General features: G+C 44.5%; 1 protein-coding gene across 1 annotated transcript in view; it reads left to right on the top strand.

Annotated features, from left to right (window-relative positions):
* Positions 1-13887, top strand: part of SVOP (SV2 related protein) — a 54357-nt gene extending 40470 nt beyond the window's left edge. The window contains exons 9-16 of the mRNA XM_051972981.1: positions 1425-1553; positions 2525-2598; positions 4266-4342; positions 6953-7060; positions 8681-8792; positions 10975-11056; positions 11303-11392; positions 12090-13887. Coding sequence (XP_051828941.1) covers positions 1425-1553; positions 2525-2598; positions 4266-4342; positions 6953-7060; positions 8681-8792; positions 10975-11056; positions 11303-11392; positions 12090-12296 — 879 coding nt within the window. The 3' untranslated portion in view covers positions 12297-13887. The remainder of the gene's footprint in view (positions 1-1424; positions 1554-2524; positions 2599-4265; positions 4343-6952; positions 7061-8680; positions 8793-10974; positions 11057-11302; positions 11393-12089) is intronic.
* The last annotated feature ends 3142 nt before the right edge of the window (positions 13888-17029 follow it).

Raw genomic sequence — 17029 nt, 5'->3', positions numbered from 1 at the left:
CACTTCTGAATATGGCTCCCCTCCCGGATCATGTGTTGCGTGTTATGTTAATGAAGTCTAAGTTCCTCCTGGGGAGCTGAAGCTTACATTAATAAGGCTAATTAAGCATGCTCAGTAGCAAGAGCATTGTGATCAAAATTTGACCCCAGGGGGTTTGAATGTCTGCCATATCTTTATGGAATTAGAATTACGCATGGGTCACAGCCCAGGATCCACTCCAAACTGCATGTCCAGTGGATGAATGTGGAGCAATAAAAACCTCTCATCTGTTACTCCTTATTTGTCCTCTGGAGAACCCCTATCCTGACTTTTTATTTGTCTTTTTGTAAAAGCTCTTACTTGTCTCCTTCCCCAAATCACGAGCTTTCTTAGCTCTTTTTTTCAGTTGACAACCTTGGAGGCTATGAGTTTACTACTCAAGCCCCAAACTTTCAGTATATAAAGCCCTCTTGAACTTTCTCTCATTGCTAGACTCTTAGCCACTAATCCTTTGTTTTTGGCCAAAGAAAATTTTTTGTGAGCACGGAATAGTGTAGACCATTGGTTTGACTCTCTCCAATTCCTCCTTGCCCTCCCACAAGGATTCTTGTTGATTTAAAACATTTTTTTTTTCTGGGACAGCTAGGTAGTACAGTGGATAGAGCACAACCCTGAAGTCAGGAGGATATGAGTTCAAATGTGGCCTCAAATATTTAACACTCTTGACTAGGTGACTATGGGCAAGTCACTTGACCCCAATTGCTCCAGTATAAATAAATAAAAAACCTAACATTTTTTCCTTACTATGGCGATTAATAAAATTTGGCTCAATATTATAACTGGTCCAAGATCTATTCCGAGTTTTTCAACTGTGGAAACCAAACTTTACAAATATCCCAAGTGTCTGGCCCATTGTCGGTGCTTAATACATGTTTTTCGATTGACAATCCAAACATATAATTATTTACTGATAACATTAATAAACAGAGCATTGTGTGCAAAAAATAAATGATTTATCTTGATGATAAATGTAAAAATGAATGTATTAACTTAGCTTCAAATCTTATCAACATATCCCACTCTGCAAACCATCCCAACTTTCCTGACTCATATAATCCTACTTTAGTCGGTGTAGCCAAAGTTTTAACTCAGGATGTATTCTACTTCCCATTTTCCCTTGTGGTCATCAAGTATCCAGAATCAAACAAATTGAATGCTTACTAGATGCTGGGTACCATCCAATGCTTTGGAAATGCAAAGATAAAAAGGCATCAGTCTCTGCTCTTAGGGAGCTTCCATGTCAGAGGAGTATCTGGAATGACTTTCTGGGTATGGCAGTGACTGGCTGGGATTGACCTGACAATCAGCCCCACATATTGGGGCTCGGTCATTGTCCAGTCTTACGCTGATTCTGCTCTGGGTCTGATCGTTCTCTGCCTTCCCAGTGGCTTCCTGAGAGTGCGAGGTATGACGTGCTATCTGGGAACCAGGAAAAGGCCATCGCCACCTTGAAGAGGATCGCCACAGAGAATGGCGCGCCGATGCCCCTGGGAAAATTGATCATTTCCAGACAGGTCAGTGCTTTGAATGTGCTGGTCCAGACGGGGCTGCAGCTGACAAGGACTGGGCGAGTGGAAGTGGAAAGAGAGCTGGATTGGGAGTCTGAGGATCCAGACTCAAATCCTCACTCTGCAGTTTACTTTCTGGGTGACTCAAGAAAAGTTATGGAACATCTCCAGGCCTTTGTTCCTCATTAGAACTTAGCAAAGTTCTAAATTTATGATTTAAATTTTATGGTTTAATTTTCCAAGCTCCCTGGAGAGAAAAATTTATTCTTTTTCATGTATCCCAAGAATATAGAATATAGGAGAATCAGTCCTTGCTACCTCTGCTGTCCAGTGTAGAATCTGAACTTTTTTTTATCATAGCTTTTTATATACAAAACATATGCATGGGTAATTTTTCAGCACTGACCCTTGCAAAGCCTTCTGTTCCAACTTTTCCCCTCCTTCCTCCCACCCCCTCCCCTAGATGGCAGGTAGTCTGATATATGTTAAATATGTTAAAGTATATGCTGAACTTTTTGTAAGACAAAGGGGACCGTGGGGACTAGATATTTATTTACCACATAGGTGCTGTAGTGGATAGAGCACCGGGGCTGAAATCAGGAAGACTTATCTTCCTGAGTTTAAATCTGGCCTTGCTTACTAGATATATCTTCCTGGACAAGTCACTTTACCCTTTTTGCCTCAGTTTACTCATTTATAAAAAGAGCTGGAGAAAGAAATGGCCAACCATTCTACTCATGTCAAAAAAACCCAAATGGGGAGGACAGGACTGAAAAGCAATTGAAAATAATAGCATTAATAAACAGCATCTTTGACAAAAACAAATGATTCACCTTGATAATGAAAGTATAAATGACATTTTCTCCACGAGCTTGTCTACTCCCACTGATTTTAAATGATAAGCCCGTTCCTTGTTCAGAGAGCAACTGATTTTGAGTCGAGAATTGTAAACAGACCTTGTCTTTGTTTTGAAACAGGAAGACCGAGGCAAAATTAGGGACCTTTTCACACCCCAATTTAGATGGACGACTTTATTGCTGTGGTTTATATGGTAAGACGTTTTCTTGTTCCGATGTTTGTATCCCATTGACCATGTGGCCCCAAGGACTTCCGTGTTTCTTGAAGACAGTCTTATTAGCAATTCCCAGGCTCTTGTGATATTCCCATTTCCTTAGGTGGCAGTTTATAGCCTGTGCACTAGGGAGCTAGATTGATATAGGGAAAAGAACAATGGATTTCTCTAGGGGAGCCACAGCATGGAAGGAGCGTGGGAAGGAGGTCAGCCCACTCTTCCATCTGCTATGGATTAGCAGCTCTCATGAATTAGGCACTAATTATATGATGAGGGAGTTGATGGAAAAGACACTCAATTTTCACCCCTAGTGCAAGCCCCTTAACCTCATGGGCCTTAGTTGCCTCATCTGAAATGAGACTGTTAGACTTCTAGCTCTAGATTTAAGATTCAGAAATTCAGATTCCCAGTTTCAAAGGGCCTCAGAGCCCAGCCAACCTGACTCGGGTCATATCCCAACAAAGAGTCGGCCAGCCTGGAAGGGAAGCCTGCTCCTTCCTTACAAAGCCCATTCCGGGAGCAGCTAGGTGGTACAGTATATGGAGCACAGGTCCTGGAGTCAGTAGGCCCTGAATTAAAATCACCCTCAGACACTTATGGGCTATGGGATTCTGGGCAAGTCACTTAACCCTGTTTGCCTCCCCCCCCCAAAAAAAAAAAAAAGTCCATTCTGCTTTTATATAGTTTTCATTGTTAACATCGAGAAGAAAGTCGACTGTTGGCAATCTCCACATGTTATTCAGAATAATTCTCCACGCTTGATGCTGGGCACACCCTCTAAATTCAGCACCCTAGGGGAAAGATTCACTTGCCCTGCCCTAGTTTTACTCTGGTAGTAGGGAGCACCTTGGATGTGAGTCAGAGTGACAAACAAAAAGCAGAACGTATTAGCTCTGCCCTGGAGAGGCTTAGAGTCTATTTTGATAGATAAACTGTAAAGGGGATGGGTGGAGACAAAGTTCAGTGTGTGAAAATGTAGTCTTAAATGGGTACCAGACAGAATTTGTCATTGTCAGTGGGGAAGGGGCATTGAGGATGATTTTGTAGAGATGGGAGTATTTAAAAGGGACATAGAATGTGTGACCCTGGGTAAGTCCTATCTCTCCAAGTCTCGGTTTCCTCACTTCTAAAAAGAGAAGATTGGGCTCAATGACGTCTTGGGCTCTTTCAAGTGTTGACGTTACGTCTCCATCCATTTAGCAATCGGCGAGCACGAATTGTTATATGATGTTGTTGTGTAATGTTTATGTTATGTTCCTGCTCTGTACCTACAGGTCAGAGCGGTGCTATGTGCTAGGGAAAGTAGGAAAGTAGAAACAAAAGTCAAACAGGGTCTGCCTACAGGGGATTTGGAGACGGACGATCACGTTAGAATAGTTCTTGTGGTTCTGTGTGCATCGACCCAGTAATGCTTTCTGAAATTGAGGGCAGCTGCCCCTCTCGATGTCCCCGGATCAGCACTCATGGTCACCATGTTCCTATGATCGCCCCCCTTTTTTTGGGCCCTGAGAAGTCATCGGTCCCTGGGATGGTTTGTGCAACCCATTTTTGTGAGGAAATAGGGATAATGTGCGGGGGGAAGGGAGGGATGAGTAGCTTCATAGCCATTCCTCCTCACCCGAGTCTCTTTACTTCCTCCCTGACAGGTTTTCCAATGCGTTTTCATACTATGGATTAGTTTTGCTTACTACAGAGTTCTTTCAGGAAGGAGATGTCTGCAATAGTGAGTATCTACGCTTTCTGCTTCTTATTTTCTAATGAAATATTTTAGAACCAGAGATTTGTAGAATCAGAAACTGGGAGGGACCTTAGAACAGGGGATGTCAGGGCTGGGAGGGACCTTAGAACAGGGGATGTCAGGGCTGGGAACGGGTTTAGATCATAGAGCTAGTAAAAACCATAGATACTTTGGCTCTAAGGACAGATCTCTGTCCACCATACCAGGTTGCTTCTTGTTGGGGAAGTGGGAGGGGCAGGATAGACAGCCTGTACAAATATGATTAAATACATATAAGGGTATTGGGCCTAGTCTCAGGCTTGGTCAGTACTTTATGGATCAAACACAATAGGGAAGCTTTCTTGTTAAGCCTCAAGGTCCCCCCGCCCAGCCTTTGTCGCTGTGTCTTCATCACGGAGCATGGGATGGCCGCCTGGCTGAGGGCTCACGGTTTGAAGCAATGATTTGGGAGCTGGGGGAGGGGGTCCGGGTGTGTCCACCATCGGAACTTAGGATTCAGTGGCCAAGCTCTTGCCCTCTCCAGGAAGGAGGGCGGGTCAGAGCATGGCTGCTCACCCTCTGTCCATGGAGTGTGGTGCTGAAGGAATTAATTTAGTCCCCGCTGTGCCCAGTGGCTCCAGGATGAATGGAAAGTACCCACGATCCTTCCTCAACTGTGGCCTATTCACATGATTTGTCTGGATTCTGCCAAGAAGAGACGATTCCGAGAGATCCTGCAGGAGGCTGGCCATTTTAGAGATGCAGAAACTGAGACTGAGAGATTATTAGTACATATACTATATATGCGTGTGTATATACATATATAGCATTAAATACTAAGTGATTGGGAGAAAAGCACACAGAAACTATGTGTCGGAGTCAGAAATTAAGTTAGAATTTGAGTCTCAATGGTTAGTGTTTCCCAGTTGTATTAACAGTTACAATGTGTTAACATTACGTGGACTTTATATTTACTTACATTTGTATAGACTATACTGTGGGAACAAGGTGGTGCAATAGATAAAGGATGAGGTCTGCGGGCAGAACACCTGAATTCAAAACCAGTCTAAGATGCTTCTTAACTGTGTGATCACATGACCTCTGTTTGCCTCAGTTTCCTCATCTGTTAAATGGAGGTAACAATAATACCTACCTTTCAGGGTGGTTGTGAAGATCAAATGGGATAATAATTGTAAAGCTCTTAGTATAGTGTCTGGCATATAGTAGATACTATATAACTTATCTATTGTTACATATATATATAATCTTCTTCCCTGGTAGAAAGCAACCTTCTTAGAGGTAGGGATAACCCTCTTATTTCAGTCTTAGCATAAAGGCTTTGTTGTTGTTGTTATTGTTAAGCCATTTCAGTCATGTCCAACGTTCTATGACCCCTTTGGGGGTTTTCTTGGCAAAGATATCAAAGCAGTTTTGCCCTTTCTTTCTCTAGTTCATTTTACAGATGAGGAAACTGAGTCAAACAGGCTTAAGTCACTTACCCCGGGTCACACAACTAGAAGTGTCTGAGGCAGGCTTTGAACTCGGGAAGATGAGTCTTCCAGTGCTCTAACCACTGTGCCACTTAGCTGACCTGGCATAAGGACTGGGAGCTTAATAATTGCTTCTTGGATCAACCAAATGATATCACGTATATAAAGTGCTTTTGCAGCTTTATAGCTCTATAAAAATTGAGCCCTTCTCAGCCACCTCAGTACTCCCGTCATCTTACCGAGTTCAGACAGAAATGGTCTGGGTACAGTTGGCTCTCCCTCTGTTGTTCTTTTATATTTAATGTTCCAAGGACTTTTGCGCAGAAGGATGGAACGATTGCCCTCGTCGACATTTTTCCTCATGTGTTTATTGTGGACTTCGCCAACACCCAATAAAGCGGGTGATTCTTTATTCATAGAGGAACAACAAGAACTGTACACAAAAGCCCAGCTCTCTGCCGTGATCTGCCGCTCACCTTTTCTTCTGATGTAAATCATAAGTTAAAGCTGTCGTACTCAGAACCGTCCTTCTCTCTGATTCCTCCCGGTTTTCCCTCTCATCCCGTCTCTGTTTAAAAACAATATAAAGCAAAAAACACAATTTCTACCATACCATCAGTACTGGGAAAACAAGCAATTAACTCTGATAAACGCGACGGCCAGCCATGATGTCAGCGGACCACTAGTGAAGAGGCTGCTCACCTCCCAACGGAGGGGTGAAGGACCATTAGACACAATGAGACCGGGTCAATGCAGCAATTTGTTTTTGGTTGACTATGCTTCTAGGATGGGCAGCTAGGTGGCGCTATAGTGTGCAAAGAACTAGACCAGAGTTCAAATTTGACCTCAAAAACTTAACTAATTCTGCCTCAGTTTCCTCTTCTGTAAATTGGGAACAATAATAGCACCTACATCCCAGGGTTATTGTGAGAATCAAAATAATCTTCATAAAGGCCTTTGCAAACCATAAAATGTTACCTAAATGTTAATTAACCCACTTTTTACTAATTATTAAAAATGTTGTTTATTGTTATTGAATTTGGAACAAGACAGTAAGTAATCCTAAAAGTCCTAGATGAAGCATCAAAATGTCCTTTTCCTCCTTTCCCCTTTCTTCTTGCCTCAGTGTCCAGCAGAAGAAAAGCTGTGAAGGCCAAGTGTAGCCTGGCTTGTGAGTACCTAACTGAGGAAGATTACATGGATCTGCTTTTGACGACTTTATCTGAGTTTCCAGGTAGGTGACCCATCTACTTCCAGAGAGGGGGCCGAAGCACAGATCAGGGGCCACTCTCTGACTGACCTGTGCTCCTCCCACACCTGGAGCAGTCGTGAGTTCATTTACCTCTTACTTATCTGCGCTAATGCTAGGTGGGACAGTGGACAGAATGTCAGGCTTGAGTCTGAAAGAACTGAGTTCAAATCTGGCTTTAAAAACTTGTTAGCTTGAGACTCTCTATTCATCTCAATACACTGGAGAAGGAAATGGCAAACCAATCAACAACAGTGCCAAGAAAACTCCATGGAATCAGCCAGAACTGAATAAATGAACAACAACAAAGAAGCATGTGGAATGAAGGAAGGAGGGAGGGAGGGAAAAGGGGAAGAAAGGAGGAAGGGAGGAAGGAAGAATGAAGGAAGTATAGAGGGAAGGAAGGAAGGAAGAAAAGAAGGAAGGAAGGAAGGAAGGAAGGAAGGAAGGAAGGAAGGAAGGAAGGAAGGAAGGAAGAAAAGAAGGAAAGAAGGAAGGAAGGAAAGAAGTAAGTAAAGAAGGAAGGAAGGAAGGAAGAAGAGAAGGAAGGAAGGAAGGAAGGAAGGAAAGAGGGAGGAAGGAAGGAAGGAAAGGGGAAAGAAGGAAGGGAGGAAGGAAAAGAGAGAGAAAGGAAGGGGGAGGGAGGAAGGGAGAGAGAGGGGTCAGATACTGCTGGCATCTAGGCCATGTGGTTGTATGTTGCATCTCTGAATCAGAATCTTGGTTCAGGATTAGAATGTGATGAGATGCAGAGGAACACAGATATAAAATAATAAGAAACGAGAACTCTAGAACTTGTTCACCGAGTCTAGACCACACTCTTTTAGCAGGAGTACACATCCATGAGAATTTGGGGAAAGAAACTGAAAGAAAAATAATGAAAAGTATTAACAAGGGATATAGCTAATTAACCATCCAAGGCTGTAGTAAAACTGCTTTCCTCAACATTACTTTTGACTCTTAAAAACATGGTAATGGTAATTCTAGAGTCGGTGAAAGAGACGTTTGTGATGTGGGCTACCTGGAAATCCCGCGTTCCATCATGCCAGACGCAGATCCATCATGGTCAAGTGACTGAGTAAAAAAAAAGTAACTCAGGAGGTTAAAGGGCCATTCCCTTCTGGGAGCAGATGTGGAAGGGCCAGATCAGGAGATGCACACAGCCCAGTGCTGACTGTCTACAGAGTGCTAAAATCTGAGGGACTTTGATAAATGGGAAAATCAAGTGTAGGAGCAGTTTGTGGCCTTGAGGTCAGTAATAGAACAAGGAGAAAATGTCAGGAGTGTGGGGAAGACTCGGCCTGTCCCCCACAAGGTTCAGTTTTTTTAAGGTGAATGCTTTCCTAGCCTGTTCTAAGCTGGGAGACTGGTCCTTCCGCAGCTCCCTCTGACTTTACCTCCCCAATTAGACTGTGGAATTATGTATTTAAGGGGACTGGAATGGTTTCTACAGATCTGGCATTCATAAAATGGTGCTTCGGATGTTCCTAGCTACAGCCAGCCAAAGGGCTGGAGAGAACCACTGATGATCTTCCCTGGGCCTCCGAAGCCTTCCCAAACCCCAATTTGTTAGGGATCTGTGTACTGTTATTCCTCTCTCCACAGGCATCCTTGTGACTCTGTGGATCATCGATCGCCTAGGCCGGAAGAAAACAATGGCCCTTTCCTTTTTCGTCTTCTCCTTTTGTAGTCTCCTGTTGCTCATCTGTGTTGGAAGGTAAGCTTGGATATGGATAATGGGTTAGGGGGTCAACCATCCCATGTCCTGACCACCAGGTTGGGAAAGGCAAGTATGATATAATGGATAAATTGTTGGACTCTGAGTCAGGAGAACCCCATATCCGTATCCTACTTCCAACGCTTCCTAGGCTTGTGACTGTGGGTAGATGGCTCTAGGAGACTCAAGTTCTCCATCTGTAAAATGGGAGCAACAATACCCATTAGAGCCTGATTCATAGGGTTATAGTAAAGCTCAAACAAGATGAGATGTAGAAAGAACTTTGAAAACCTAAAAGCGCATAGAAATGGCAGTTATTATTATTTGATTATATCTTTAGGACTATAAGAAAATTAAACATTTTACTCAGTTAATCGATTAGCATTTATTCAACACCGATTATGCCGATTATGTACCAGGCACCGTGTTAAGCGCTGTGGATACAAAAAAGGCAAAATCAGCTCTCTAGGAGCTCACAGTCAATGAGAGACAACCAGCAAACATACAAAACACGTGCGGGGTGAATTGCGGAGGATTTCAGAGGGAAAGCTCCGGGACCTTCAAACTAGTTCAGATGTTGTCTCCTACGGGAGGCCGCCCTGCCCCCTCCCACAAGTATAGTTCTTTTCTCTGTACCTCTAGGTGCACCTGTTTTCTTTCCCTTTAAAATGAGGGCAAGATTTTTACACGTATTCGGAAAAAAATAAGATACTATTGAATGAGGGCAGGGACCCTAACCCCTAGTACTGTGCCTGGCACATAGTAGGTACTTAAATACGTGTTGACGGGTGGTCGGTACTTGCAGATACCTCCTGTTTTCGGGCACTGATTATGCCCGTTGCTTGTTTTATGAGATTCCTGCCCTTGCTGCCCTGGGAACCCTTGATTACCTTTTCTCACATCACATCACTCTGTCTGCTCAATCCCAAACTAACCACACTCCTATATTACTCAGAGTACTTGGAGACACTGATAATGCTGAGGTTAATTTAATAGAACTAATATTATTTACATAATGCTTTCAAATATGCAGAGTGCTTAACATGCAGTATTTCATTTGAACCTTAAAACAACCCTGTGAGATCAGTACCACAGATACTACCACTACTACTACTTCCTCCATTTCCTCTTCCTCCTTTTCTTCCTCCTCCTCTTCCCATTTTACAGGTGAGGAAGCTCATCAATACCATAGATAGTATCACTACTACTTGTACTACTGCTGCTACTACTCCCCCTATTTTACAGATAAGAAGCTCATCAGTACCATAGATAATACTCCTACTACTCCTACTATTGCTCCCCCTATTTTACAGATAAGAAGGCTCAATTGTTACCATAGATATTACTACTACTCCCCTTATTTTACTGATGAGAAAGCTCATCAGTCTCATAGATACTACTATTACTACTTACTACTACTACTACTACTACTACTACTACTACTATTACTACTACTCCCCCTATTTTACAGATGAGAAAGCTCATCAGTACCATAGATAATACTCCTATTACTACTACTACTACTCCACCTATTTTACAGATGAGAAAGTTCATCAGTACCATAGATAATACTCCTATTACTACTACTGCTTTTCCTCCTATTTTACAGATAAGAAAGCTCATCAGTACCATAGATACTACTATTATTACTCCTCCTCCTCCTCCTCCTATTTTACAGATAAGAAAGCTCATCAGTACCATACATACTACTACTACTATTACTACTACTCCCCCCATTTTATAGATGAGGAAGCTGAGGTTCAGAGAGTTACATGACTCACTTAGGATCACATAGTTATTATCAGTGGTGGGATTTGAACTCTGCTCTTCCCGACTCCATGTCCAGCAAGATCACAGATAGAGAGCCCGGAGATCAAAGTCCAGTCCTCTCGTTTCCTAGGGAAGTGTCAGAGAAACTAGATGCTGAGCATCAGAGACAAGACAAACCTAATGCTCCTTGACTCAGTATTCAACTTTGACTTGTAGACCATCCACCCCTTTTCCATCAAGGGTTATCTTCTACCAGCCCTGATCTTTGCGGAGTAGTAAGGATGAACAGGGCAGGCTTGGAGGATGGGAAATGGTCCCAGAACCCACCGCAGGTTATTGCTGGTGTCTAGCTGAAAAATGTCTCCCTGCCAGACAAACTCTTGATCCACTTCTTTCTCCTTTCCCCCTCCAGAAGTGTCCTCACTGTGCTTCTCTTCATCTCAAGGGCTTTCATTTCAGGAGGATTTCAGGCTGCCTACGTTTACACTCCAGAGGTAGGAGGGATCTGGGCAAGGCGGGACAGCTTTGGTACACCCCGGGGGCGAGGGTTGGCCGATCCTGGGCACGGAGAAGGGACGACTGCATTTCAGTGCAATCGTATCCCTTTGTTGTCCCACGAATTTTATTTTATCTCTTTAAAAGCCTTATTACCCCTTCACCAGACCACCAAAGGGGTCCATGAAACCAAAATAGATACGATCTCTTGGATGAGGGCTTAACGTTGGGCTGTTCTTTCTCAGGTTTACCCCACAGCTACCCGTGCCCTGGGATTGGGCACCTGTAGCGGCATGGCAAGAGTGGGTGCCCTCATCACTCCATTTATTGCTCAGGTAGGTGACATCATGGGTAGGAAAAAGAGGAAGTCAGAGGGTGAGGGATGGGACAGCAATGACGGCCCTTTCTCCCAAGCAAGCCAGTCCTAATGAGGGAGCCGGGCAGGGCTCTCCACAGCATTGTTTCTAAGCCCCGAGCAAACTTCACAAAATGCATCTTCAAATGCACTTGACAAAAATGTCCAGTAGTATTTCCTTTCTCTAAATATGTGTAAAGATGGTTTCCAGCATTCATTTTTATGATTTTGAGTTCCAGTTTAAATCCATTTTTAAAGGCAAATTCTGAAGTTCAAGAGATGAAATGATGGAGTCAAAGTCCAAAGGACTAGGGTCAAGATTCAAAATCAGGCCCTGTCATTCCAAGCTCAGTGCCCTTTTTAGCCCATCCTCAAATTCACTTGACAAAAATGTCCAATAGTATTTCTTTTTTCTAGATATGGGTAAAGATGGTTTTCAGCATTCATTTTTATGATTTTGAGTTCCAAAAAGGCAAATTCTGAAGTCCAAGGGATGAAATGATGGGGCTAAAGTCACAAAGGACTAGGGTCAAGATTCGAAATCAGGTCCTGTCGTTTGCTAGCCCTCCGGCCACATTTTGGAAAGTGCGTGGAGCAGGGCAGCACGCTCTCTAGATGTAGGGGATCCCCACGTTCCAAGGTGAGCTTTGAGCAGCCTCTTGTGTCTCTCCCTGCAGGTGATGCTGGAATCATCTGTTTACTTGACTTTGGTGGTGTACAGTGGCTGCTGCCTCTTGGCCGCCCTCGCCTCCTGCTTCCTGCCAATTGAGACCAAAGGCCGTGGTCTGCAGGAGTCCAGCCACCGGGAGTGGGGTCAGGAGATGGTGGGGAAAGGGTCCCACAACCTGGGCGTGACCAGGTCCAACTCGGGATCTCAGGAGTGACGGCGCCTCGAGAGGCTGGATGTCCAGGAAGGCCGGAGGGAGGAGGTGGGGGTGATTCCCGAAGGGATCAGGCTGTCACTGCCAATGTCACAGGTCAAGGGTCCAGACCTGTGGATTTGGACCGAAAGGAATTTGTGTCTTCAATACCGTTCACTCATATTCATCCAGCTCCACCTCGGGGATGGCAGGGGAGGCGTTTGTTCTGGGGACTCTCTGTCGGTGGGAGAGGGGGCGAGGTTTGTTAGCGCTGGCCCACTGCCCAGCTCCAGAGGTCCAGCCACGTCACGAGCCGACCACGCCGACCGGATCCGGGTGTTCGACGGGAGAGCCAAGAGCCAAACGGTCCGTGTAGATAACCCAGCTCCGGGCTCGTTCGCCAAGGAAGGGGACCGAGGGGGTCAGCCTCCACGTCGGTCAGCCTGCTGGGTCCTGGGTCCCCACCTCGGGGGCAGTTTTCATGGGCATTGCAGAGAAAGGTCAACTCAAAGCATGGGAGCTAAGTGACCCTTATCCAGGTCCAAACTGGAGACGGAAGGGAAAGAAGCCCACGTGGGAAAGGCTCCTGGATCTCTCAGCTCAGAGTCCTCCCCGCGCTGCTCACTGCGCTATCACATCACCATTGCTGACCGTGCGTCGGGACCCCGTTCCTCCCCCCAACTCCCATCTCCACAATGCATGGGGGCAGGTCTGTTTTTGTCCATTGTACTCAGGCTTGTTCCCGATCTCGACCCTTTCTCACTCATTGGGGAGCAGGGATCCTTCCCGTCAGACGGCCCCCGCTGACAACTGCTTCCAGCTGGGCTGGGACATCGGGACAGAAAAAAGGAGGGATGGAAGGAGGGATCTTGCCTCTGATCCCTAGGGAGGTCCAGGAGGAACCGGGCTGGTGATGTCTTTTCTCCCCCGGGGAGGGCAATTTGGGGGCCCGGTACCTTTCGTGGCTGGCTCTTCTGTGGGGACGAAAGGTGAGAAGAGGATACCACCCACTTGAACGGTCTCTTTTTACCAAGCACCAGCCATGAGGGCAGATTCCCATTTTGAGCCTGAATAGATGGACAGAGAAATCAGAAAACGTGCCCAGCCAACCCCACTTCTCAGTATTATTCCGAAGCTGGGGGGGTGGGGCTGAGTCTTCAAGTCCTCCTCATCCCTCAGCTCCAGTTTCGTGCTGCCATCCCTTGCCAATGCTCATGACATCACCATCCCGGGGTGGTCCGGGGTGCCACTCATGCCCCCCGGGGGGATGGTGGCCCTCTTTGATGGACAGAACGTGGGGGTCAGCAGAGAGAGAGAGAGAGACTGCCTTTTGAACTCAGCTTCCATCTGGGTCAGGAGAAGGGGACTAACCAGGTTCCATGTCAGTGTCATTCGCCCGCCTGCAGTACTTGGTTCAGAATAGGATGTTTCCCATTGGGAAAGCGAAGGGATCAAGTCGGAAGGGAGAGCATCCCCATCTCCCATCAAAGGCCAAAGAAGCTGCTGACATTTTTTTTTTTTTTTGCTTGGAGATGTGTTTTTGGTAAACATTGCAAGGGAACAAAGTCTGTAAGTTCATTTATTATTAAAACATGTTGGTGATGGACCTTCACAAGCTCTGCCTTTGTCACTGTCTCGTATCATCCTCACGGGGGTCTGCGTTAATCCTACATAAAAAAAAAACAATTCTACAGCTGGGAATCTCTTGGTTGGAAAATTAATGAAAAACATTTAATAAGCACTGACTATGGGCCAGGCACTGTGCCAGTTTATCGCTGGGATAGAAATAAAAAGTGAAACCCGATCTACCCTTGGGGAGCGCACATTCTAATTGGGAAAGATGGCAGATAGGGGCAGATTCAGCTTCAAGGTGTAGAGCCTGGAGGAGATCCAACATCATCGGTGGGAGGAGGATTAAAAATGGGGCTAAGGATTGGAGTAAAAGGGGGATTCTGGATTCTCTCCGGTCCGTTCTCCAATCTGACGGGAACATTTATTAAGCACTTAATATATACATAGTAACAAAGACTTACAAAGGCAAACCAACCCTTCCCCCCCCAAAAAAAAAAACAACAAAATAATCTTTGCTCTTGAAGACAAATTCTACTATAGGGATATGATAATTTCTTTACTTTCATCTGTAACTCTTAGTGTCCATGATGAGCTTTCAGTTACTTAAATGGCTACGGGATTAGTGACTTCTTTTTTTTTTTTTTTTGATCAGCGACTTCTTAAAAAATAGTGTTCTATTAATTTTCCTTCCCCTTCCCAAATAGCCACACTCATAATAATTAAAAAGAATAAGAAAGGGGGAAAATCGGTTCAACAAAAGGAAGCCAATACATTAACCAATCTGACAGCTTATGCAATGTTGCCCCACCCATATACCCATAGTCCCCGCCCTTTAAAAGTTAGTCAGAAAAAAAAAAGTGTGTTTTCTCCTTTTTTTCTTCAGGACCAAGCTTGAATATTATAATTACAGTGTTAAGTTCCTCTGGGGGTGGGGATGAGGCGTATGCCAGATTTTATTGATAGATTTATTTTCATATTGCCTAGATTTCCTCTTATATTTTGCTCCTCTTCTGGAGAGCCGCCCCTTGTAAAAAGTAATCTGTTTCTAAATGAAAGAAAAATAGAAATGGATTTAGCAAAGTCCGTCAACATTTCAAAAAAGTCCATCGATCCTGGGAAGAGATCCGTACTCTGGTGAACCCCCTTCTCTGCAAAGACATGTAGGTGAGAAGGGAAAGGATGTCTTCTTATAACCTTCCTTGGGACTTGACTTATTCTTTATAGTTTCACAACATTCAATTTTCTTTTTTTATGATAGTTGTTTTTTTTTTCCCCATTAACGCTGTTGTCATTGTGTAAATTATTTTCCTGCATCTGCTTATTTCTCTCTACACCAGTTCATGTAGAAATTTCCATTCTCCTCTGCAGTCATAATGTACATCATTTCTTACAACAAGGTGATATTTTTTGACATTCATGCGCAACAATTCCGCCATCCCCCACCGATGGGCATCTTCTTTATTTATAATTTTTCTTGTAGTTATTCAATTCTTTCTTAGTCATGTCTGATTCTTTAGGGGGTTTTCTTGGCAAAAATACTGGATTGTTTGGCTTTTCCTTCTTCAGCTCATTTGATTATTGAGGAAACTGAGGTTTGAAACGGGGTAAAGTGACTTGTCTAGACACAGCTAATGACCGAGGCTGGATTTGAACTCATGAAGCTGCCTTCCTGACTTCAGGCCTGTCTCTCTATCCACTGCACCACCTAGCTGCCTTTTTCTTTTCTTAGCTAACACAAACAAATGCTGCTATAAATATTTGGAGGCTGTCTTCTTCCCAATAGCCTCCTTGGAGTATATTCTTAGTGGAGTTCTGGGTCAGAGGGTGTAGATATTTTAATCACTTCATTTGCAGAATTCCAAATTGCTTTCCAGAATGGTTGTTACCAACCAAGACCAAGCACCTACTATGTGTCAGGCACACTAGATATTGGGGAATGAAACGATCTCTTCTCTCAGATAGCTTCATTTACTTCTGCAAATGGACTTGCCCAAGATAATACATCCTTCCCATAGCCCAAGGCTGGCTTTCTTTCCAGTGTTCTTTCTAGTCCTGGGCGGGGAGGACTCAGCTCCTCAAAGTACATTGAACCATCCCTCATCCCTGCAGCAAGGTCAAAGATGGAGAAATAGAGGGGACTTTAATAGTAATCCAATCCACCCCCTGATTTTATTGATGAGGGAATTCAGAGAAGATTAACTTGTCCCAGGTTATATGTAGGTTCCTGAGCTAGGGAAGGAAAGGACATCAGGGATCATCTGGCCTAGCCCTTTTATTTTACAGAAAAGGAAACTGAGGCACAGAGAGGCCAAGGGATTTGCCTAATGTCACAAAAGTCATAGGATCATAGGTCTGAGTTGTGCCATTTATGACATTTTGGAGCATGACCAATGAAAGAATTTGTTTGTCTCTGTCTCTATCTTTCTTTCTGTCTTTTCTCTGTGTCTGTCTCTGTCTCTCTTTGTGTCTTTTCTGTCTCTCTGACTCAGTCTCTATCTCTCACTATATGTCTCTGTCTCTTCTGTCTTCCATCTCTGTCTTTCCTTCTCTCTTTGTCCGTCTGTTTTTTCTGTCTTGCTGTCTCTATCTCAGTCCCTCCATCTTTCTCTTTCTCTGTTTTTTTTTTGTTTCTGTGTCATCTCAATCTGTCTGTCTTTCTCTCTTTTCTGTCTCTTTATCTCTCTGTCTCTCTCCCTCTCTCTTTCTTTTTGTCTCTCTTCCTCTCTCTCTCTGTCTCCCTCCCTCCCTCTCTCACCCTCTCCATCTTCCTTCTCTCCCTCTCTTTACCCCTCTCCTCCTCCCTCTTTCCCTCCCTCCCTCCCTATCTTCCTCTCTCTCTCTCTCTCTCTCTCTCTCTCTCTCTCTCTCTCTCTCTCTCTCTCTCTCTCTCTCTCCTTTCTCCATCTCCTTGTCCTTTTTCTGTCTCCCTCACTCTCCCCATCTCTTCTCCCCATCTCCCTCTCCCTCTCCTTTTTCCTCCTGCTCCCTTCCTCCTCCTCCCCCTATCCCGTTTCTTCTTCTCCTTGCTGTCTTCCTTCCTCCCTTCTCTGCAGATCCCTTTCCCTTTCCCTCTCTTTGTCCCTCTCCCCTTCTACTTTTCTCTCTTTCTCCCTTCCTCCCTTCTTCCCTTCTCTCTTCCTCCCCCTCCTTATTCTTTCCCTCCCTTTTCCACCTCCAAAGGTACC

The sequence above is a fragment of the Antechinus flavipes genome, chromosome 1 (assembly GCF_016432865.1).
Source record: "Antechinus flavipes isolate AdamAnt ecotype Samford, QLD, Australia chromosome 1, AdamAnt_v2, whole genome shotgun sequence".
Lineage (NCBI taxonomy): Eukaryota > Metazoa > Chordata > Mammalia > Dasyuromorphia > Dasyuridae > Antechinus > Antechinus flavipes.
Note: the sequence above shows the minus strand (reverse complement) of the source record. Positions and strands in the feature narration are given on the sequence as shown.